Genomic DNA, 25,192 nt, shown 5'->3' on the forward strand with positions numbered 1-25,192 from the left:
AAGTTATGTTAATTAATATAATCATTACAAACGAGTGGATTCTTCACAAGTTGTTCATAAGTATAGATGGGTCAAAAGTCTGTTATACCCCTGTAATTACATCTTTCCCCTTAAGTACCACTGATTCTCTAATGAACAATTTTTTTATGATACAATCATAAACCAATCCCTCTCGGACGAATGAGAGGGTAGGGCCCTATTGTTCAAGTCCTAAAATCAATACTTAAGAGAACAACTCATCTACTTTTCTTATATGGAAAAGAGTGAATTCCATCTCATGATATTATGTTCCCAACTCTTTATTGGGTGAAGTTCCCAAAATGGTAGACATATTGAATCGGCTAAAAGAGTCATTCTCACCCATGTAAATCAAAGGACAAGCCCTTAGGAGTTCATAACTCACTCAAGATTAAGATCGAGTCACATATGATCATCATGTAAAATATTAAGCTTCTCAATTAACGGATTTATAAAGAGTGATTAAATATTTTTTGGTCCAGTCATGTACAAACTCATTGTATATGATACCCCCACTTACATGTCTCCACATGAACGATTTAAATCAAATCATTTATAACGATTACAAAGTGGGTCGTGTCAATAATGTTACCAGAATAAGACACCTACCTCATCCATATACTATAACTCTATAGGTTATTACTTGAACACGATCGTCTTGTATGTCAACGACATACGGTTCAAAATTACATTAATAACCTTGGACTTTCATACCATGGATAATAATTAGATTACAAATAAAACAATAAAAATTATTGTTATAAACTAAATAATTAATTAAGAGAGTTTAGGGCATAAATCCCAACAATTCAATCGGGTGATCTTCATTAGTCAAACTTTGACTTCCAAACGAAAACCGAATCCATCACACGGATACAAATTCTCAATCTCGATCTCAATTTATATTTATTTAAAGTAATCTTCACCCTTAAAAATAATTCGAAACAAATAGACGACGAAATCGGAGATAAAAGTGAAATACCGAACACTATCATATGTTGTATCCAAAATGGGTATGATGAAAATGAATACTCATGATGATGGGTTGGTACTTGGCTTAGAAGACACACACATGAAGTGGGATGCTCATGGCATCGGGACAATGCGCACAAGTGGCGAGTGGCATGCGCATTTCAAAGCGTAAGTGGGACGAAAATGGTTCAAAATTTTTTAATCTCGAAGCACGGAGAGATCAGACATCTGAACAATCTGTTCCTCTAACCCAAACTATACTAATGTGAATTCTGAACGGTATTTCAAAATGTTGCGATCAATCAAGCCGAGTAGAGAAACTAAGATCAATCAGGCCGGATAGCAGAGGTGTTGAAAAAGTGAATACTACGGTGACAAGTACATTACTTATATTTGGTGACCATGTTCTTATTTTATTTGCGTTAGGGTCTACAAACTCTTATATTTGCCACATTTGTGAGACAATTAAAATAGGAACTCGAGCCGTTAGGGTTTAGTTTGACACTGTATATTTTGACTCGAATTATATTATTGGCTAGGGAGAGGTGTTGAGACAATAAACCGGCATGATCCTAATAAGTCGAGGAACATAGAGGCGGGTATGCTAGTATAGTCGACATCAACAATATAAAGATTGATATAACACCAATACAGGTAGTATTGACGTTTCAGATTTCTTTCCTAATGTTTTGTCACGATCTGCCTCCCGGAAAAACCCTAATTCTAAAACATCGTATACAATCACCCCAGTAGAATCAAAGGAACTAAAAATACAATTACGAGAGTCAACGAACAAGAAATTTATACGTCCAGTCGTGTCATCCAGTAGACCACCATACTATTAATGAAAACGAAAGATCGATCTTTGTGATTATACACAGATTACAGATAATTGAACAAAGTAACAACGAAGAACACGCATCATATCCCACGAATCGATGAATTATTGAATTGTTTTTAAAAAACGATAAATAATTACAACTAATGTGCCAACATCCCTTAAAAGAATCACCTTTTACTCGAAAAAGTTTAACCTTTAACTCGTTATTTGTTCTTTTCATCCAATTTTATTGCTTAAAAGCTAACTTTTTTCCTTTTACACGTCACTCATATTCTAGAAACAAAGACAAGAACAACAACAACAAAAAAAACACTCCCCTTTTATTGGAATATATTTTATACAGCTGTAATTAGTTTTATGTTCGGGTCAGTAGAAGATTTTCTCTTTAGATTCTACAGGTACTTTTGATCCCATCTATGTTTATTGGACTTTTAATTTCACTTATGTTTCTCATTTTTAACATGACATCAGAGCATCGTCAACTTCTTCCTAACCAAGATTATATACTGTGTGTCGTTGTTATTTCTCTCTTGCTTGCTTATATAACGTCTCTTTCAAAAATCTCTCTTTGCCCTCGTTTTCTAAAACCTTCTCTTAGAACTGAGGCCAGAGGCTCGAGCATACGTCGCTTGGCCGTAGGCGACGCAAGAACGAATTGACTTAGTTCACTTGTTGTTGGAAAGTGAGTGTCGCACAATCGTAAGTCCGCTGCCATCAAAAGTGTGATTGTGACAAGTGGTATCAAACACTTTTTCAATATAAAACCTTCTCGTCTTCTTGTCCATTCCACAAACAAAATGGCGAATCATTCTCTTTCATTCTCCTTCATTCTTCTCCTCGCCGCTCTCCCATGGACTCGAACCCTCCACGCAAAGAAAACCAACGTCCAATTCTACTTCCACGACACCGTCACCGGGAAAACCCCCTCCGCCATTAAGGTGGCGGAGGCCCCAACCTCCGCCAAATCAACGACACTCTTCGGCGTCGTGTTCATTATCGACGACCCATTAACGGAAAAGCCGGACCCGAAATCGAAGGAGGTGGGCAGGGCACAGGGGCTGTATGCGTCGGCGGCACAGCAGGAGGTGGGTCTGCTCATGACACTAACCTATCAATTCACCGCCGGCGAGTTCAACGGCAGCTCCATTGTTATTGTGGGGAAGAATTCGGTGTTTCATAAAGTCCGTGAGCTGCCGGTGGTCGGAGGGACGGGGGCTTTCCGGTTCGCTCGTGGGTATGCTCTGGCGAGGACTTATTGGTTTAACGCTGCCGGAGATGCGATTGTGGGTTATAATGTGACGGTTTTACACTAAGAAAAGCCACCGGACGGCGGCGGTTGTTGGCGAATGATTCTATGTTGTTGTCTTATTTTATGTATGTTCCGTTCAAATATAAAGAACACGACAAGCTTTTGTCGTACGATGTTTCGCTAAAAATGAGGGGTGAAGTGTGGGAAGTTTAAACCTTTTCAACCACAACATTAAAAAAAGGCTCATCGACCCGTCAGACTGGAACTGTTCTTTAACCTATCGGTAGATTTCTAAAGAAATATTCTCCCGACACGAAAAAATTATATGTTACTTAAGCTGTTGTGTTGCCCTTTACTTATACGCCATATAACATCGCTTTCAAATTCTCTTTGCCCCCGTTTTCTAAAACCTTCTTCTCCAATCGAGATCAGAGGCTTGAGCATACACTGCTTGGCTGTACGCGCACGAATACAATTTGGATTGACTTGCTGTTAAGAAAGTGAGTGTTGCACAATCGCAAAGTCCGCTGCTAAGAAAAGTGCGATTGTGACAAGTGGTACTACAAATCTAAACCGATGAACCACTCCATTCTAAACGAGCAGACCAGTAGTCAAGAGGCTGTTTACTATTGTATTTTTTTTTCTTTTGATTCAGTATACTATTGTGACGCTCGAGTAAATGAAGAGTACATGAATAAACCAAAACCACAACTGAGAAGGGTTTAAAAGAAATGATAGTTACTACTTCTACCAACAAAATACACATACCCTTTTGGTTACTCGATCATAGGAACGTTAAAGCTAAGCGTATTTGACTCGAGCAATTCTATGTTCGGTGATCTCTTAAAATTTTTAGTTTCTAAAAATTGAAAATATGAGTATCAAAATAAATTATAGAAACAAAAGAAATAAAAAGTTAAAAAAATCTCCATTACCTCTACGGTCGATTCACATTAGGCTATGACTGCATCCCTCTCTCGAGCAAAGGTCGTGGGTGGAAATCGTTAGTTCAAAGACATGTTGTGTTACAGCAAAGGTCGAACTAGCCTCGTTAGTTTTGCTCAGCTCGATCAATACTAGCATCGTTAGACCTAGATTAGTCATTTGGCCACAATCGGCTCTATCGAGTGAGCTCTAACCCTTATTCTATTTGGGACAGGTCCTTAAAAAACCGTGACTCTACAAGTTAAACATGGGACCTGGTCCTGCAAAGTAAATGAACATTTGTCGGCTTATATTTGTATCGGTTCGATCGGATCCAACAATGAGACACGTGGCAAGATCTCGACCATCCAAAATTACTTCAAATTTTGTCATTTTCTTTTGGATGGAGTTGACAGTTGTCACATAAATAGTATAACGTGTTTAAATTTGTGTATATTCCTAACACAAAAGGCCAGCCAACTCAACCACTTTGATTGCTATATTTTATGATGATTGGATGGAATATTTTATAATATTTATTACACTATTTTCAAATAAAATATTAAACCAAAAAAATCTTCATTTTAATAACAAGCTAATATATTTTTTTTTAAGAAATAAAAAAAAAATATTTTGCTTTTGTGGCCAAAATCTCTCTCCTTTCTCTATTGTAATTTCATTTTATAATTATTTTTACTAAATAATAAATTAATATTTCAAAAAAATTACCTTAAAAATTTGAAAACGAATTTTAGTTAATTTTGGATGAAAATATTTTACTTAAAAAATATTATTTAACTTTTAAAAGTTTAAAAAATACCCTTAATTTTTTTAAAAAAAAAAATTATTAACATTGTAATTATATAAACTAAAATTTGTAATAATTTAGGGTTTATTCTAAAAAAAAAATATTATTAATATTAAATGAGATTTTTACCTATTTATTGGTGGTAAAGTATAAATAGTATTTTAGATAATAAAAATCTAACTTAATTTTGACAAATTTTTATTAAAAAAAAAAAAAAAATCTGATCGACCCAACCCAATATTTTATGGTTGAATTGGGTTAAATTTATAAAATTCTTCAACCCGATCTAACTCGAGCTACGAACACCTCTATAAGTCAGTCTCGAATGTAAATTGTATTTATGATTATTTATTAAAATTAAATCACCAATCACAAAAAAAGTCAAAAAAATATCCAATAATTCAACCAACAAACTTTTAGGATAATTTCCACAAAACGACGTCGTTTAAGAGAAAATGTCGCCAAATAAAACATGACAGCTAAACAAGTGGGCCCAACCGAACAAAGCCCACGACATTGACTCTCCACCAATAATACAAACAATAAATAAATAAAAAAGAAAAAAACCGAATAAATTATCATTAAACAATTATCTTTATTAAAAATTTAAAAAAATAAAAATAAAAATAAAAAACAGCTCCGACCAAAATGGCTGGTCTTAAAAAACATCACAACTACAATCAAGGCTTCATCGATCATTCCGGAGATGGGTGCTCAGTTTTCGAAGCAGGTCGAACGGCGGAAGACTCTCCGTATAGAGAAGAACGTTCTGGCGGAGCTTAAGGTCACCGCCGGCGAGGATTTCCCCGGCTCCGATTACCGGCCACCGGACAGAAAAAACTGGATGGCAAATCTCGGTTCTGAACGGACGCGTATTCACCAAATCATATGGCCAGGAACTCACGATTCCGCCACCAACGATATCGGAATTCCCTTCATCACGCGACCTTTTGCGCAGTGTCAATCACTCTCCATTTACCAACAGCTCGTGTTAGGCACGCGCTTATTGGATATCCGGATTCAAGAAAATCGCTTGGTCTGCCATGGAATCCTCTCGACGTATAGCGTCGACGTCGTTTTTTCTGACATAAAGAAATTCCTCGCCGAAACGCAATCCGAGATTCTGATTCTCGAGATCCGAACCGAATTTGGACACAACGATCCACCCGATTTTGAGAATTATGTCGTGGAACAACTCGGCGAGTTTTTGATTCATAATGATGATTGGGTGTTTGAGAAGACGATTGCTGATTTGTTGCCGAGGAGGGTGATTTGTATTTGGAAACCGAGGAAATCGCCGCCGCCGAAGGGCGGAGATCCGCTTTGGGGAGGTGGGTATTTGAGGGATAATTGGATCGATACGGATTTGCCGTCGACGAAATTTGATAGCAATATAAAGCACTTGTCGGAGCAGCCGCCGGTGACGAAGAGGAAGTACTTTTACAGAGTGGAGAACACGGTGACGCCGAAGGCCGACAACCCGGTTTTGTGTGTGAAACCGGTGACCAAAAGGATCCATAAATTTGCTCGGTTGTTCATTAATCAAAGCTTTGCTAAGGGCGTTGCTGATAAGTTGCAGGTTTTGTCCACTGATTTCATTGATGGGGATTTTGTGGATGCTTGTGTTGGGCTTACGAGTGCGAGAATCGATGGGAGGGCTTGAGAATTCGGGGTCGAACTTCTTCCCGTCAAGGGTCGTGTTGCTCTCGTGCTGCTGCTCGTGTTATTGGTTTGAGCTATGTTTAGATTGACGTCTGTTTGAAGATTCGATCATCTGGGTTTGTGTGTTTTTGTGTCGTAGGGTGGGTGAGGAAGTTTATTTTTTTGTATAATGATTTGTAATTAGGTTGGATTAAGTGTACGATGATCGAGAAACGTTCTTGTCTGTTTTTTGAGAGCATATATTTTGTTGGATATTACTTTATCTCATGCACGGTGATATATATTGATATATCCTTTTATTATACCGATAACAGTAAAAGTCCTATAGTATGGAAAATTACTTGTTGAAACAGTTGGAATATAGTTGCCAGTTTTACCTCGTTAAATGTAGGAAATAGAAAGATAAAAGGTAAAAATTTTAGGTATATATTTTACCGTTATTAAAAGACAGATGAATTGTGACAGTCTCGAATATGAGCGGAATTTTAGGTATATATTTTACCGTAAAGAATAAACTATAAAAAAAAAAACACGATTAGAACCAAGACAAAATGAGCGGAATAGAGGAGCCTAGGCAAACAAAAAAAAGACTCGACCCAGTTTCTGTTCGTGGCCTTGAAAGAGAAAACCATCTTGTAGGAGGCATGAATCATGTCACAATCGCACTCTTGTGGCAGTGTGACAGTGATTGTTCAACACTTGTTCTAGTCCAACAAACAAGTCAACCATGAGAATTTCGAACGTCGCGAACAACAGAGCCGCCCTGAGCTACTTCCTTCACTCCTACACCTGTCCCTTCACCGTAAACTAAGCATATGAAATGAATGGACTCTGCCTTCACCTTTAATGAGACTGAACAGGAAGGCAAGACTCAACAAGAATGATCCTTGCACTCCGGAACAGGAACAAAGAAAGAAGGGAGACAAGACAAAGACTCCTGATCCTCCTTCTCCTACTGATGGAACTCCGGAACCGATATGATATGCCCTTCGCTACTGAACCTGACGAGTTTTAGAATCAATGAATTAGCTTAGCAGCTTTACGGGGGAGTCAAATCAAAGAAAAGAGATGAATGAGACCCGAAACCCTTTCCCTTCACTTTCCAGTCAAGTAAAGAAAAGAAGAATCAACCGAAACCAACCCTTTTCCTTACAGTTCTTGAATCAAAGGAAAGAAAGCAGCTTAGAGTTAGAGTTTACCTTTCTCAAAGAAAAGAAGGAAGGAACCTTCCCTGGAACCTATTTCCCTTATGAATGACGAAAGGAAAGAAGAAGGTCAAGCTCAATCACTATGTCCCCGGCTCCTTCACCTATCGGTTTCATTGCTTCGCTCCTTCACTCTGGAACCTATGGATTCTGGCACAGTAAAGTCCTGGACTATTACTTCTTGAACTTGGTAAACAGGAGGATGATTCTTTCACTCGGGTTTCACTAGGTAAGCTGGATGAGAAGATGGACTCTCCCTATTTATTCTTGAAGGAGGTAAATAGGTTCATTCATCTTCCGTCCTGTCCTGTCCTTTACTTGACAACGTCAGCATATACTCAAGCCTCGAGTCACGTTTACGAGAAATATTTTAGCAAACGTGAGCGAGAAAATACATTTGAAAACGAATTGAAAGAATTGAAGAAAAACAACGTTATATGACTATAAGTAAAAAAAAAAATAAAAAAAAAAAAACCACAACTTGTCGACTTAAATATCATATAACTCGAATATAAAGAATTGACAATTAGTCACATCTCTCTACAGTACATTTTGAGACATTTTAGTCCTAACAGGTGTAGACATGATTTTGGTAAACCGTCTACACCCTCGTATTGACACAACATGAAATGGTAAAGACCTATCTAAGATTAAAGCATGTAAAAAGAACAATACGTTCTGGACAAGCATGAATCGGGATATTCGACATGCAGCCATAAACAACACGCCTTAGACAAGCATGACCATGACACATTGTACACGCTCCCAATTCGTGGTATTACGTGTATAAATATCAGCTCAAACTCTTTCTCGTACTCGAAAATCATACTATAACGGGACTTTCTCTTTTGCATATTTTTTAGTTAATTATTTTTTTTTCAAAAAAAAAAAAATACAAATAATTACTTTTACAAGAAAAGTAATATAAATTAGAGCGAAAATTAGGGGGGCCGTCCGCTCTCGATCCACCATTTTTAATAATTTTTAATAATTTTAAATAATTTCCCAAAACAAAAAAGAACTAAAAAATAAAAATTTAAAATAAAAATAAAAATAAAAAGAACTCTCCGCCAAAAACCACCCCCTTCCCGCCATGGCCGGCATTGTCAAGGAGATCCTGGCAAGGCCCATCCAACTCGCCGACCAGGTGACTAAAAACGCCGATTTCGCCCAATCCTTCAAACAAGAATGCATCGAACTCAAAACCAAGACCGAAAAACTCGCCGCCCTCCTCCGCCAAGCCGCCCGCGCCAGCAACGACCTCTACGAGCGTCCCACTCGCCGCATCATCGACGACACCGAGCAAGTTCTCGACAAGGCTCTCATTCTCGTCCTCAAATGCCGTGCCAATGGCATCATGAAACGCATGTTCACCATAATACCCGCCGCCGCATTCAAAAAAACCTCCACACAACTCGAAAACTCCATTGGCGATGTCTCTTGGCTCCTCCGTGTCTCCGCCCCTGCCGAGGATCGCGATGATGAATACCTCGGTCTCCCTCCGATCGCCTCCAACGAACCGATTTTAGGTTTAATTTGGGAACAGGTAGCGATTCTTCACACGAGTACCTTAGAGGAACGATCCGATGCTGCGGCTTCTCTGGCTTCATTGGCGCGCGACAATGATCGGTATGGGAAATTGATTATTGAAGAAGGAGGCGTTCCGCCGCTGCTGAAATTAGCCAAGGAAGGGCGGCTGGAAGGCCAGGAACACGCCGCGAGGGCCATCGGACTATTAGGTCGAGATTCCGAAAGCGTCGAACACATTGTGAATTGCGGCGTTTGTTCGGTGTTCGCGAAAATTCTCAAAGATGGACATATGAAGGTTCAATGCGTTGTAGCTTGGGCCGTTTCAGAAATGGCTACTCATCATCGCAAATGTCAAGATCATTTCGCGCAGAACAATGTGATTCGGCTACTCGTCAGCCATCTCGCGTTCGAAACGATTCAAGAACACAGCAGGTACGCCATTCCTACCAAACAGCAAATGTCGATTCATTCGGTGTTGATGGCTAATGGTAGTAATAGTTCTGATCATAATGTGAAATCTGGACATGAAGAAGATGATAAACATACGAATAGTTGTATGAATCATCCAACTGGGAATCAATTATCTAGCCAAATGCATAATGTAGTTACCGATACATTGGCTATGAAGAATCCTGTAAAGGGTCAGCACAATGCGCAGGAACTGCAAAACTCGCACAAGGCGGGGAATCATCACGCGGTGGGGCGGCCGCATCACGCGGCATTGTCAGGGGCAAGCATAAAGGGAAGGGAATATGAAGACCCTGCAACAAAAGCTCAAATGAAAGCCATGGCTGCAAAAGCTTTATGGCATCTCTGCAAAGGGAATGTCAACATTTGCCGTAACATTACAGAATCAAGAGCTCTGTTATGCTTTGCAGTTCTATTAGAGAAGGGCCCTGAAGATGTGAAGTACTATTCAGCTATGGCATTGATGGAAATCACAGCAGTAGCCGAGCAGAATGCCGAGCTGCGTCGATCTGGGTTCAAGCCTACTTCACCAGCAGCCAAGGCTGTTGTTGAACAGCTACTGAAAATCGTCGAGAAGGAGACTTACGATCTGCTTATTCCTTCAATCATAGCCATTGGTAACTTGGCTAGGACGTTCAGAGCAACCGAAACAAGGATGATCGGACCGCTCGTGAAGCTGCTCGACGAAAGGGAAACGGAGGTTTCAATGGAGGCAGTGATTGCACTTAACAAATTCGCCTGTCCTGAAAACTTTCTCCACGACAATCATTGCAAAGCCATCATAGAAGCAGGAGGAACAAAGCACTTGATCCAACTTGTTTATTTTGGTGAACAAATGGTTCAAATCCCTTCATTGATTCTTCTGTGCCACATAGCTTTACATGTCCCTGATAGTGAGACGCTAGCTCAAGAAGATGTACTGATTGTGCTGGAATGGTCTTCAAAACAGGGCCACTTAGTGGAAGAACAAAACATAGAAACTATACTGCCGGAAGCCAAAAGTAGATTGGAACTGTATCAGTCCAGAGTTTCAAGAGGATATCATTGATTCTTTTTCTTACCTCTTCTTACAAATTCTGAATTGTTTAAACAATTTTGGGTTCAATTTGTTATCATCTTTGATCGAAGTGTATGTAAACAAAACTAGGTTGCTGTGATTACATTACTGGAAATGGATTAGAAAAGCCTTCTAACAGTCCATTTTGCGTTCTTAGCTCTTCATTTCCCTCTGTTTTTCACATAAACTTTTGATCTTAATCTTGTGTTCTTCTGTTTTCTTTGCTGTTCATCATTATGATTCATGAGGGAACCCTTTTTTTGAAGCTACATGATGCTTGTTTATGTATAAATTTTGAATGAAATTGAAGTTGTTTATGTGTAGATTTACTGAGAAATCCACTGCCCTTCAATGGTTCTCCAACATAGTGTTTGTGGATACTAAGCTTCATGGATGCATACTATTATTATCGTTCGAGGACTTTATAGCTACAGTGTAACAGCCCAAGCCCACTGCTAACAGATATTGTTCGCTTTGGCCCGTTATGTATCGTCGTCAGTCTTACAGTTTTAAAACGCGTCTATTACGGAGAGATTTTCACGCCCTTATAAGAAATGCTTCGTTCTCCTCTCCAACCAATATGAGATTTCACAATTCACCACCTCTTGGGGGCCTAATGTCCTCATTGGCACATCACTTGATGTCTGGCTCTAATATCATTTGAAACAGTCCATGCTCACCGCTACTAAATATTGTCCGCTTTGGCTCGTACGTATCGTCGTCAGTCTCACGGTTTTAAAACGCGTCTACTAGAGAGAGGTTTCCACACTCTTATAATCGATGTTTTGTTCCCCCCTCCAACCAAGGTAGGATCTTACAATCCACCCCCTTTGAGGCCCAACGTCCTCATGACACACTGCTCGGTGTCTGGCTCTAATACCATTTGTAACAGTCCAAGCTCACCGCTAGTAGATATTCTCTGCTTTAGTCTACGTATCGTCGTCAGTCTCACGGTTCTAAAACGCGTCTACTAGGGAGAGGTTTCTACATTGAATGTTTCGTTCCCCTCTCCAACAGCATCCTCATTGGCACACCGCTCAATGTCGGGCTCTAATACCATTTGTAACAGCTCAAACTCATCGCTAGTATATATTATCTACTTTAGTCTGTTATGTATCACCGTCAGCCTCACGGCATGACATATGAAAGGATAGGATGGTCATTAAGTTATTCACTCAGCATAGTAATAGAAATATGGAATTATACGTTGACGTGAAAAGCAAGAAAGTCGACCAACATGACGTGGCTCTAGCTAAAACCTCCAACAGTTCGAAATAACGGAAAACGGAAAACTTTTCACTTTCCATGACCATGTGGGCCTGGGCTTTAATGTTTACGGGCCCAACGGTTTGGACTCAAGCTTTACATGACCATGTGGGCCTGGGCTTTAATGTTTACGGGCCCAACGGTTTGGACTCAAGCTTTACATGACCATGTGGGCCTGGGCTTTAATGTTTACGGGCCCAACGGTTTGGACTCAAGCTTTATTGACTTTGGGCCTAGCCTTTTAATTTTAGGATTTACCAATTTTTTTCTTTAAATATATTATATTAATTAAATGATCATTTTAGATTAATTTATTTTATTATTAATATTATTATACTCGGGTAGTTTTGTCTAAAAAATAATTCTAATTTTTTTTAGAAATTTTAATAATATTCCTAATCTATAAAAAAAAAAAAATTTAAAAATACATTCTTAAAATTTTCAAAAAAATTCAAAAATACCTTTTACCGTTAATTAATAATTTGATTAATATCCTAAACTTTTTAAAAAATTTCCAAAATATTTTTAATATTTTTTAAAAGATTTAAAGTATATTTATTTATAGTACCACATTTCAAAAATATTAATGGACTTTTAAAAGTTAACGTTAAAAAGTTTAAAAATAATCTACGACTTACCCATAAACGGTTTTCGTCGTATACTCTTAGTTAGATTTTATTTATTTATTTATTTATTTATTTATTTATTATTATTATTATTATTATTATTTGTAAAAGTAAAAATATTGATGCTACTCTTAAATAAAACGTGTGACAAAAAATATAAGGAAAAAAACAAAGTAAAAAGTCTGATGTCTTACTTTCTTTTTTACTGTCTTTTTTAACAGTCTGGTGGCAGATTTACTTTTGATTTTTCATCTTACCAGCTTCCATTTTTAACCTCCCTTTCTTTACGTCATGTCTTGTCGCTTCATTCTTGCTTTTGGTTCTTCTGTTTTCAGTACTTTCCTTTTCTGTCTATTTTATTTTATTATTATTATTTTTTTTTTTCATCCCACTATCTATTTATTTTTTACTTGTGGTAAGAGTGAATATTATTTTTACAGATTAACATGCATTTTTAACGTGTTTTATTATTACTCACATAAAAAAAAATTCACGAGACCCACCTCGGTTGAGAAGAAGAACGAAACATTTTTTTAGAAATGCGTGGAAACCTCTCCCTAACATACATACGCATTTTAAAATCATGAAGCTAACAGCGATACGAGCCAAAAGAAACAATATCTGTTAGCACTAGGCTTGGATCGTTACAAAAACTTACCTCACTCTCCTATCATTTTTATTTTATTGTTTTTATATTTTAAAACACAACAATTGACCCCGAGCCTTCTATAAATCGAAACTACATGTCGAACATAGAAGAACCAAAGTGGGGGTTGGTCAAAGACGAACGAAAACGAAAACGAATCCTATCGATTATCTATTTTGGCTGTGAAAGTAGCTCGCAAAAAAAACGTCACAAAATCTAGCCAAGGAGTTGAGAAGACGGTTAGTGGTGGTGATGGTGGTGGAGTGGAGGCGGCGCAGCCACCGTAAAGTTACGCATTTGCGTTGGCGGAGGAGGAGGTGGGCACTGATAACATTTGGCAAAGAAACCAAAATTGTCGATTTGTCGTATAAAGTTGGTCATGCTAGCCCATCCACCGAACCCGAACCCAACTACAAAAACCCATACCACTACGAACACATTAATAGTAAAGGCTCCCACCCACCTGCCCACGAATTTAGGTGGCTTCTCTACGGCATTCTGCATTAAATTTATCATAACCCATCAACTTAAACAATTTTAAATTTGACATGAACAATAAATACAATGTAAACTTGGAGGTACAAGACTAACCTCTCTAGCGGTAGCGGATTTGAAGGTGAACATGTGAGCGAGGGCGGGGATGATATAGACGGTGAAGCTAACGAGAAGCGAACCGACCGCGGAGTTGATGGGACCGAAGAAAGGAAAGACGATGGCCAAAAACCAAATGGGTACAACCACAGGTAATCTCGCTGCTGCCCTCTTGCATAGACTCTTGCACTTGTGCATCCCTATGGCTTTCTCCCATACGAAATATAATGGCGTGCATGCAAATCCAAATGTTATGAACTGCGCCAATTAAATCCGAGCTAAGTTGGATCGTGAATTCTCTTAAAACTAGTTCAGTAAGCCGAACCGACCAAATTCTAAATTTCAAGAATTGATAATAAATTGTAACAACCCAAGTCCACTGTTAGCAAAACGTATCGTCATCAGCCTCATGATTTTAAAACGTGTCTACTAGGGAGAAGTTTTCACACCCTTACAAAGGATGTTTCGTTCCCCTCTCCAACTTATGTGGGATCTCACAATCCACCCTCTCTTAAGGGCCGAGCATCCTTGCTAGCACATCGCCCAGTGTCTAGCTCTGATACCATTTGTAACAGCCCAAGCCCACTGCTAGCCGATATTATCCACTTTGGCCCGTTACGTATCGTCGTCAGTCTCACGATTTGAAAACGTGTCTACTAGGGAGAAGTTTCCACACCCTTATAAAGGATGTTTCGTTCCCCTCTCCAACTGATATGGGATCTCACAATCCACCCTCTTAGGGGCCGAGCGTCCTCGCTGGCACACCACCCAATGTCTGACTCTGATACCATTTATAACAGCTCAAGCCCACTACGATAAGATATTATCCGTTTTTGCCCGTTACGCATTGTCGTTAGTCTTACGATTTTAAAACGTGTCTACTAGGGAGAAGTTTCCACACCCTCATAAGGGATGCTTTGTTCCCCTCTCCAACCGATATGAGATATCACAATCCACCCCCTTTGGGGGTCAGCGTCCTTGCAGGCACACTGCTAGTTGTCTGGCTCTGATACCATTTATAACAGCCTAAACCCACTGCTAGCAAATATTATCCGCTTTAGCTCGTTACATATTACCGTTAGCCTCACAATTTTAAAACGTGTCAAAATTACCTGGTGGATGAGCATTAGAACAACAGCCAGATCTCTAAAGGGAGATTTAGGGAGAAGAGCAAAGGCATTAGAATGGCTTAGAAGCAAATCTCCAAACGCCCAATAAACCGCCGCCGCCGATGGAAGTGTCAATGTAAGCACATACACCGTCGCCACCAAGTATATGGCCTTAAATTTCTCCGGCTTCCACATTGCATGCATAATCTCCCTATAACCCAAACGATCCATATTCAGCATTCAGATAACAATTCCGACATCACATGCTTTCTAAAAAACGCTCCAACATAAAATTATTTCAAACCAAATATATCTAAACCTTCGAGTTCTTATGATCGAGTCCCCGAAAAGATCAGTATTAATGATAACTCTCGTTCATGGTATCCGTTCATACTATAAACGAATTAATTAATAAATAAATAAAATTAAAATATTCACTCATTAAATGGGGATTGGAACAGTACCTGTTCCATTCAATGATGCTAGAGCACTGTACTGTTACATTTATAAGTTGAATTTACTTTTCATTTAATTTTTTTTAATTTTAATTTTATTTTTAATAATTAAAAAAAATATATTAATTTAATATATCTGTGCTACCAAAGTATCTTTGCCGTCCATTTTCATTAACGGTTGGGTCCCTTCCATATTATTGGTATTTAAGACCACGTGTCATTCATTCAGAATAATAAATAAATGATATTATTACTAGATATTAATTAAAGTATTTTACAAAATAAAAATATTTTTTTTGTGTATCATTTTATGGCTTATTATCACGTGTTGAATTGTAAAATAAAAATAAATAAAATATTAAAATTATATTTTTAATAATATATATATATATATATATTTTTTTTTTATAGATAAATATAAAAGGTATCAAAACTTTAAGACTTTTTTAAATAAATAAATTATTTTTAAATAAATTTAAATAAATAAATAAAATTAAAAAGGAATACAGAGAAAGTAGAAGAGATTCCAAAAAATTAAAGACTTTTTTTCACCACGCCTGAAAAAGACAAATACTTTAATAATACAAACATAATTTTTATTTCTTTTTTATTTTTTAAAAATTCTTGGTTCGGGTATTCAAAAAATTCAATGATTCGAGGCCAGCGTCCTCGGTGGCACTCGTTCCTTTCTCCAATCGATGTGGGACCCCACCAAATCTACCCCTTTGGGGCTAGTGTCCTTGCTGACACATCGCCTCGTGTCTACTCCTTCGGAGAACAACAAGAAGGCTAACCCATCGTCCGGTGTTTGACTCTAATACTATTTGTAACGACCCAAGTCTACTGTTAGCAAATATTGTCATCTTTAGGCTTTAAAACGTGTATGTTAAGAGAAGGTTTTCACACCCTGATAAATGGTGTTTTGTTCTCCTCCCAGACCAATGTAGGACATCACATATATGCTACATTTATTCTCGGGACGTCGCAAAGAAAGGTATTTTCTGCTCCGTCTTTTATCTTTTTCATATGGGTATGTCTCAAAGTTGACCAAAACTTTATAAAATGAAATAAATAAATAAATAAATATATTATAAAAACAAGGAATTAATAATGTTCTTACACTGTGACAGCATGTCCCCCAAATGTGTACAGAATGTTGGTGGCTCCTGTGAAATACAAGACCAACTTGGTCGGCCCCGAGTGTTTCACTCCTTCAACCTAAAAAACATCAAAATAATAATAATAATAATAATAATAATAATAAAAATCAAATAATTTATTTTTCTTGGATTTATTAATATTATTATTTGAATTTTCTGGTTATTTTTTAATTATTTTTTTTACCTGGCCATGAAGGAAGGAAGCCATGGTGAGATACCAAGCAGTGTAAGTGGTCATTGCAAGACCTAAAAATGACCAAATTCTATAGTTATGGAACGAAGGAATGAACACTGTGGTCGCACAACAAGCTCCGAATATGTACGTCCATGTCCTCTTGTCGAGTTTCTCGTTTATGTAGTATATGTTGCTGCATAGTTAACCCAACTCAAAAACGTCACGATTTGATGCATCAGATAAACGAAACACTGGATTATACTAAACCATCTTACCTGGCACATGCTATCAGTTGAATCACTGACCCGAATAATAGAAACGTGCAATTGAATGCTAAACCCACGTTCCTCCATCGCTTTCCTAGTAACCCGTCCAAAACCTCGAACCACTATCAAAACCGATAAACGAGTCTTAACACGATGAAGAAAGTTCGATGGTGATCATATGAGATAGAGTGTTGAAAGGAAGAAGATGATAAGAGAATTCCGAAGCTACAAAGAAGAAAGGATCAGAGTTACTAAACCGAGAAAACTCTGATACCATGATATCTATGTAAGCGGTAATGGAAGGCAAGTATCTAGATATTTTACTGTAAACAATAATTCAAGACTAAATAATTCGAAATTTGCACGAGACCCAGCAGGTGATTATCGATATTAAACGAAGGAATTCACGTCGTTCTCCGTTTGATGATGATTTTGATTATTATTAAAAAGTAAGAGACGGGTAGTTCGAGTTTAAGGGTCGAGACCTGAATGACGTGGTTTCGAAACTCGGCTTTTTGTCTCTCCTTCCGGAGGCGATATTCGAGATAAAGAGAAGTAATGAGATAAGCCGTCCAGCTTCCCATCAAGCCATAGAAGAGCTGAAGCAGAATTCCAGACACCATTCCAAGCTGAGAGAATGAATATGGCAGCGTAAGAAGAACTTGAGCCACCTGGGTTTGTCAAGAAAAAGCCATTAAAACAAGCCAGCCAGCTAGCCAGCCAACCCAAAATTAGCCGACTAAAAACTGAACCTGGTTTGAAGCACAGCTGAACCAAGCATCATAAGCCGAGCCGCCATGCCAGAACAGCTTCGAGAGCTTCGTTTTCACGTCGTTTGACTCGCTGCTATTCTCCGCCATATCCACCGTCGTCTCCGCCGCCGCCACCGCCGCCGCCGCCGCCGCCATATCTATTTTTGTGAGGTGACCGACGAGTATGGAGATTTTTGAAGTGGGGTTTTGGAGGAGAGCTTAGAATGTTCTTTTATAGAAAAAAATTTGGTTTTGGTTTTAGGGTTTTTGAAGAAATCCAATGTTTATCTGTCTCTTTTCTTTCTGTTTCTGTCAGTTTATGTTTTTTTTTTTTCAAGATAATTATTTTAACGTCAAATTATCGTAGTAATGTTCATATAACACAAGAATCGGACTAATCTCGACTACCTAACCTGAACCGTAAAAGTTGGGTTAAGTTTGGTTGATCAGTCAGAGAAAGGAACGAAATAGTGTAAAAATCTCTCCATTCCAGACGCGTTTTAAAACCAAGGCTAACGATTATACTTAACAGGCCAAAGCAAATAATATTTATTAATAGTCGGCTTTGGCAGGTACAATTGACTTTTTTTTATCGGGTCAACATGAAAATAGAGTTACAACTTAATTCTACCCTCTTAGGAAAATTAGAAGTATTTAACATCTGTAACAGACCGGTAAATATTTGATATTTGAGGTTTATGAGATTTAAATTATTAATATAACGTAATAATTATGATTTTTTTAGATAATTAAAAGAATAACTCTACGACCCAATTTAACCCGATTTGATAATAGAGAGCTGGGTTGTGAACTATATGAGTGTTTTGGTCATCAACACGACAAACTCGAACTTTTTGGGTTAGTCCAAAAACTTTCCTCAACTCAACTCATGTAGATCCCTAGTTTATTAGATGAAAAAAAAAAAAAAAAACGACAATCTTCACTCCTCTGGAGAATTGTAAAATCAACGGGTTGAAGAGGGGAACGAAACATTCTTTGTAAGGGTGTGGAAACTTCTCCCTAGCACTCCCTAGCACACGCATTTTAAAACTGTGAGACTGATGACGATACATAATGAGCCAAAGCGGACAACATTTACTAACGGTGGGATTGAGCTATTACAAATGGTATCAGAGCCATACATCGAGTGGTGTGCCAGTAAAGACGTTGGCCCTAAGTGAAGGTGGATTATGAGATCCCACGTCGGTTTCAGAGGGAAATGAAACATTTCTTATAAGGGTGTAGAAACTTCTCCCTAGCAAACACGTTCTAAAAACACGAGGTAGACGGCCATACAAAATAAATATTATTTAAAAAAATATTACTTTGTTTATTTTCAAGAAAAATCATATATATAACTCATAAGTAGAATCGAAAAAGAACATATTTTTTTAAGAAAATTGAATTTTTTTACAAGTATTTAAAAAATTAATAATTTAAATTGTATTTAATATAATTGATGGAGTGATGGTAGGATGATAATTTTTCAAAAAAAGAAATAAATAAATCATTTTTAAAATTTAAATTAAATTATTTTTTCTCTTCAAAATACTTAATAAAAAAATTAAAAAAAGGAAAGAAAAAGGAAATTATGACAATGTCGACCACATGATTGCAATTAAAACGGGGCGTGATGGATTTATAATGACAAATAATAATAATTATTAAAATAAAACAAAACCTACTTTTTTTTTTTTAATCTTAATTTTAAAAATAATTAAAACTAAATTTATAAGCCATATATAAATATTTAATTTTTTAAAATTTTTTTTTTCAATTATATCATATTTTGTATTTATTTATATTTCTCAATAAGATAAATAATAATTGAATTTAATCGTAAATATTCTTCTAATAAATTTTGTTTTAAATATAGGAATTAACGTAAATTAAAAACAAATATTAGACACTAAAGTTTTTAATAATATGAACGTTTTTTTAGTCACGTGACCATTAATATAATTTAAAATGTGAGTAATTGTCTTAATCAAACAATTATTTAAAACATGTTTTGTCTTGAGATGTGTTTTGTTTTGAAATGTCGTTCTCATAAGGTAGCATAAATGTAACAGCCCAGATCCTCCCTTTCGGACTTTCAACTAATGTGGGACATTGACCCTCGTTCCTTTCTCCAATTGACGTGGGACCCTTGCCAAATCTACCCCCCTTTGGGGCCCAACGGGTGTTTTGTTCTCCTCCCCAACCAATGTGGGACGTCATAATCCACCCCTTTAGAGCCCAGCGTCTTTACTGGCAACTGTCTCGTGTCTACCCCTTTGAGAAACAGTGGGACCTCACAATCCACCCCTTCAGGGTCCACCAAACGGGTGTTTCGTTCTCCTCCCCAACCAATGTGGGATATCATAATCCACCTCTTCAAGGCCCAGTGTCTTTACTGGCAACTGTCTCGTGTCTACCCCTTTGAGAAACAGTGAGACATCACAATCCACCCCCTTCAGGGTCCACCCAACGAGTGTTTCGTTCTCCTCCCCAACCAATGTGGGAAGTCATAATCCACCCCTTCAGGGCCCAGCGTCTTTACTAGCACATTGTCTCGTGTCTACCCCTTTTGAGAAACAGTGGGACATCACAATCCACCCCCTTCAGGGACCAGCGTCTTTATTGGCACACTGTCTCGTGATTACCCCCTTTGAGGAACAGTCTCCTCATTGACACATAGTCCAGTGTCTGGCTTTGATACCATTAGTAACGGTCCAGATCCACCGCTAGCAGATATTGTCATCTTTGGGCTTTCCTCTTAAGTCTTTAAAACGCGTCTGCTAGGGAAAGATTTCCACGCCCTTATAAGAATGTTTCGCTCTCCTCTCCAACCAATGCGGGACATCGCAATAAATATATGTAATTTAGTTGGCCCATAAGGAACAGTTCAAAAACCATAGTACATACATTAATTAATTGTAACAAAATTAAAATAACACATAATTAAGTAATAACGTACATCCTTTATTAATATCATAATTTATAAGCTTGTATGGACATTAATTACTGTAAGAAAAATAATATTATTACGGTTATTTTCTTTTATTTTGTCGATCTTTTAAATTTTAACTTAGATCCTCCAAATCTTTCCTCCAAATTTTTATTTTTATTTAAAAAAAAAAGATATTGTTCGGGTTAGAAATCTCGAGCATATGTTATAGCAAAATGAAAGTGTGATGATAAAAAACAGGTCTCTAGATAGGCGAGAAACTGAAGACTTGTTCTTTTGTCATTACGATAAAAGATGACGTTTTTCAAACCCTTTGTGCTTCGCCATTTAACCGAACACTAACTCGAACCAGTGAAGTTTGTTGTGGAAACTTCATATTCCTCGAAATATCAAAATTTTCATGTGGGTGGCATCGAATGGATGAAACCACCGACTTATAGTAAGTAAAAGAAATTCATATCGAACTCCTATTCTCGAGGCTATCAGCTATATGACACAATTGGATGGAAATAATAATAAGGAAACGATGCATCTTGTTGCTTTTGGGCCAGGTCTCGGTCATAGACGTGAAACGTCATGACCTAACAATGGATTACGAAAGAAAATATTGTCATTTCTCGTTTGCCATCAAAATATTCTATTTTTTCATTTTCTTCAAATAATTGCAATTTTGTTCTCGTCGAGATGCCTATGGGACTGACATAGACCGTGTATATATGAAAACATAAAAATTATGTGTTGTTTTACTTGTAATATCGCTTTGGCATGTTACGTATCGTCGTCAGCTCCATAATTTAAAAACACGTCTGTTAGTTAGAAGTTTTCACACCATTACAAAGAATGTTTCGTTCCCTCTCCAATCTACGTGGGATCTCACAATCCATCCATTAGGATCAGCGTCCTCGCTAGCACACCGTAAAAGAAACGTGGTCAGTTCTGACCCGTTATGTAATGATCTAAGCCCGCCACTAATAAACGTGGTTAGGTTTGACCCGTTATGTATAGCTATGGGATAAATTAGAATTAAATTTAATTTTTATTGCTACATTTAAAATATAAAAGAAAATGACAAATTTGAATTAATTGTTTCTTTTGAGCCCCACGTTCGTGAGTTTCGATGTTTCTGCCAATTTTGAGGGACAATGTATGAATTAGATACTGTGAAATCTTTTAAAATTTAATGACGATGTAAATAAATTTACGGTTTGTATAAATTAGAAAGAGAATTTTGTGTTGGATTAAAATTTTTTTAAAAATTTTAATCTCCGTTCAAACTTTTTTCACCGAGTCAACCCGACCAACGGGACAATAGAGTTCACGAAGAATTTGATAAAGATATTAGTTATATGTTGTGACGTGTAAATGTTTGATATTTTAGTTATTAATAGAATATGTGTCATGGATAAGTAGGATTTTTTTAAAAATAATTTTAAAAAATGACAACCCGACAACTCAACTCAACCCGAAGATATGGGTTTGGGTCGAGTTGAATTGGATTGTTAACGTTATTCGAGTTGAATTGGGTTTGGGTTTATAAAAGAAAATTTTAACTCAAACAGTACTGGTGTGTTGTGTATTGTAGCAACTCAAGTTCACTGCTAGCAGATATTATCCACTTTGACCTGTTACATATAGTCGTCAACCTTACGGTAAACGCGTCTACTAGGGAGAAGTTTCCACACCCTTATGAGAAATGTGGGATCTCAGAACGCTGACACACCCCCAGTGTCGGGCTCTGATACCATTTGTAACAACTCAAGCTCACTACTAGCAGATAAGGTCCGTTTTGACCCGTTACGTATCGCCGTCAGCCTCACGATTTTAAAATGCGTCTACTAGGGAGAGATGTCCACACCCTTATCAGGAATGTGGGATCTCACAACGCTAACACACCCCAGCGTCTGCCTCTAATACCATTTGCAACAACTCTAGCTCACCACTAACAGATAATGTCCATTTTGGCCCGTTACATATCGCCATCAACCTCACGATTTTAAAATGCGTCTACTAAGGAGAGGTTCCTACACCCTTATGAGGAATGTGGGATCTCACAACGGTGACACACCCCAACATCTACCTCTAATACCATTTGTAACAACTCAACTAGCAGATATTGTCCGTTTTGGCCCGACCATTAGCCTCACGGTTCTAAAATACGTCTATTGGACAGAGGTTTCCACATCCTTACGAGAAATGTTTCCTTCCCATCTTCAACCGACGCGAGATCTCACATATATGTGTATATATATAACATAATTCTCTCGATTTCTTTAATCTAAAGATTTTGAACACAAATTTGCATGGAATTGCAACTCACCCATATTCTTCGTTCAACTAAAAGATCATAAATTCAAATCTCTCAACACTACAACACGTTAAATGGAGAATCTAAAGTTTATAACGTTTCCCAATATCTTTAGAAGATCGAAAGGGATATCCCAACGCACACCGAAACAATTATCAATACATAAAAGCCATATGAGAAATTATTGAGCATTGCTGAAATTTAGAAGCCTAAGTTTTAAATTTGGAGGCGCAAAATGTCTGACTTCAGCAATGGCAATACAAAAAGAGCACAGAAATGTATGATTTCTTTGAATAATGAACATTTATTGATAGCAAAGATTGAATATGAAGAAGATGATAGGGTCTTGTAATTGCAGCGCAGTGAATTAATGGGCCTTTCGTGTACGCTTTGGTTGAGAATTCATGTAAGATTTAATAGTGTGTGGGACTCATACAACGATGCCCTGCCTATGTTCATTAATACATTCATAAATCCTTCTTTATCTATGGTTGCCTGCCTACTCATCTATTGTTCTTTCTATAGTTTTAAAGTTTGGAATAAATTTATGCTTGAATTATAACGCAACGGAGTTTGATTGGATTGGGAGATTCTACGTCCGTTGGAGAGGGGAATGAAACATTCCTTGTAAGCGTCTAGAAACCTCTCCCTACCGTGAGACTGACGGGGTGATATGTAATGGGCTGAAATGGACAATATCTACACGCGGTGAGTTTGGGCTGTTACGAATGGTATCAGAGGCATCATACATTGGATTGTGTGTCAGCGAGGACGTTGGGCCCCCAAGGGGGTGGAATTGTGAGATCCTACATCGGTTGGAGAGGGGAACGAAATATTCCTTGTAAGCGTATGGAAACCTCTCCCTACCGTGAGACTGACAGGGTGATATGTAACGGGTCAAAACAGACGATTGGAGAGGGGAATGAAACATTCCTTGTAAGCGTCTAGAAACCTCTCTCTACCGTGAGACTGACAGGGTGATATGTAAAGGGTCAAAACATATCATATCTATTAGCGGTGGACTTAGGCTGTTACGAATGGCATCAGAGTCATACATTGGACAGTGTGATAGCGAGGACGCTGGCCCCCAATGAGGTGGAATTGTGAGATCTCACATCAATTGGAGAGGGGAATGAAACATTCCTTGTAAGCGCCTGGAAACCTCTCCCTACTGTGAGATTGACGACGATATGAAACGGGCCAAAACGGACAATATCTACTAGCGGTGGGTTTGGACTGTTACGAATAGTATGAGTCATACATTGGGCAGTGTGCCAGCTAGGATGTTGGGCCTCAAATGGGATGGAATTGTGAGATCTCACATCGGTTGGAGAGGGGAACGAAACATTTCTTGTAAGGGTATGGAAACCTCTCCCTCCTGTGAGACTGATGACGATATGTAACGGGGCAAAACAGACAATATCTACTAGCGGTGGACTTGGGCTGTTATGAATGGTATCAGAGTCATACATTGGGTAGTGTGCACGCTGGCCCTTGGGTGGAATTGTGAGACCCCACATCGGTTGGAGAGGGGAACGAAACATTCCTTATAAGGGTGTGGAAATCTCTCCCTAATAGACGCGTTTTAAAAAAGTGAGACTAACAGGGATACGTAACAGATTAAAGCGGACAATATCTGCTAGCTATGAGTTTTGGCTTATTACAAGATATAGGATTTTATGTTTGTTTCGTTTTAAATTTCGTACTACTTATATTTATAAAGCCAATGGAACGTGTTATTATTGTGGTGTGCGTATTAAATGAAAAGGTATTAAAAGGATAAAACTGTCCGTTGTAGGTGAAATTAGACCATATAGACATGTAAGAAGGAAAGAGGTTGGGTCGAAGCTTAAGTTCATTGGTTGGTCTCATATGAGGTATGTACCTAATAACCCTCGATCCGTGTGATTCTGATCTAGCTAAGTTCTATTTCTCTTTTCTTCTAACCCTAAAAAGAATCAACGAAACCCTAAATTCTCTTTCTCTTATGTTCTAACCCTAAACCCTAAGTACGGAGTCAGTGTGATAAGTGTCACAACCTCACTAAGAAAACAGTAGGCTGTGATCTCCACACTCGAATAGATCAAGTGGCAACCTTTAAGCGGTGCCCATCTGACCATGTAAGTCCAAGATAGATAAGTGTCATAATACAACCGA

General features: G+C 37.8%; 4 protein-coding genes across 5 annotated transcripts; 3 read left to right on the forward strand and 1 right to left on the reverse strand.

The window, feature by feature from the left end:
• The first annotated feature begins 2,606 nt into the window (after positions 1-2,606).
• LOC111794696 (dirigent protein 23-like) lies at positions 2,607-3,296 on the forward strand. Its single transcript, XM_023676805.1, has one exon. The coding sequence runs from the start codon at positions 2,629-2,631 to the stop codon at positions 3,142-3,144; it is 516 nt and encodes a 171-aa protein (XP_023532573.1). The 5' UTR covers positions 2,607-2,628; the 3' UTR covers positions 3,145-3,296.
• A 2,136-nt stretch (positions 3,297-5,432) lies between these two features.
• On the forward strand, positions 5,433-6,779 carry LOC111795894 (PI-PLC X-box domain-containing protein DDB_G0293730-like). The gene has a single exon (XM_023678522.1). It carries the CDS (start codon positions 5,519-5,521, stop codon positions 6,473-6,475), a length of 957 nt encoding a protein of 318 aa, XP_023534290.1. The 5' UTR covers positions 5,433-5,518; the 3' UTR covers positions 6,476-6,779.
• A 1,993-nt stretch (positions 6,780-8,772) lies between these two features.
• LOC111795882 lies at positions 8,773-10,823 on the forward strand. Its single transcript, XM_023678508.1, has one exon. It carries the CDS (start codon positions 8,773-8,775, stop codon positions 10,723-10,725), a length of 1,953 nt encoding a protein of 650 aa, XP_023534276.1. The 3' UTR covers positions 10,726-10,823.
• A 2,490-nt stretch (positions 10,824-13,313) lies between these two features.
• LOC111795712 (auxin transporter-like protein 5) lies at positions 13,314-17,919 on the reverse strand. 2 transcript variants are annotated; one of them, XM_023678275.1, is made up of 8 exons: positions 17,781-17,919; positions 17,514-17,657; positions 17,038-17,150; positions 16,772-16,955; positions 16,548-16,645; positions 14,976-15,183; positions 13,864-14,121; positions 13,314-13,770 (listed from the first exon to the last, which is right to left on the reverse strand). In XM_023678275.1, exons 1-8 carry the CDS (start codon positions 17,886-17,888, stop codon positions 13,513-13,515), a joined length of 1,371 nt encoding a protein of 456 aa, XP_023534043.1. In that variant the 5' UTR covers positions 17,889-17,919; the 3' UTR covers positions 13,314-13,512. The 2 variants fall into 2 exon arrangements, with proteins under 2 accessions (XP_023534043.1, XP_023534042.1); XM_023678274.1 differs by having other exon boundaries at positions 17,514-17,699.
• Positions 17,920-25,192: the final 7,273 nt, after the last annotated feature.

This window comes from Cucurbita pepo, chromosome LG05 (genome assembly GCF_002806865.2).
Source record: "Cucurbita pepo subsp. pepo cultivar mu-cu-16 chromosome LG05, ASM280686v2, whole genome shotgun sequence".
NCBI lineage: Eukaryota > Viridiplantae > Streptophyta > Magnoliopsida > Cucurbitales > Cucurbitaceae > Cucurbita > Cucurbita pepo.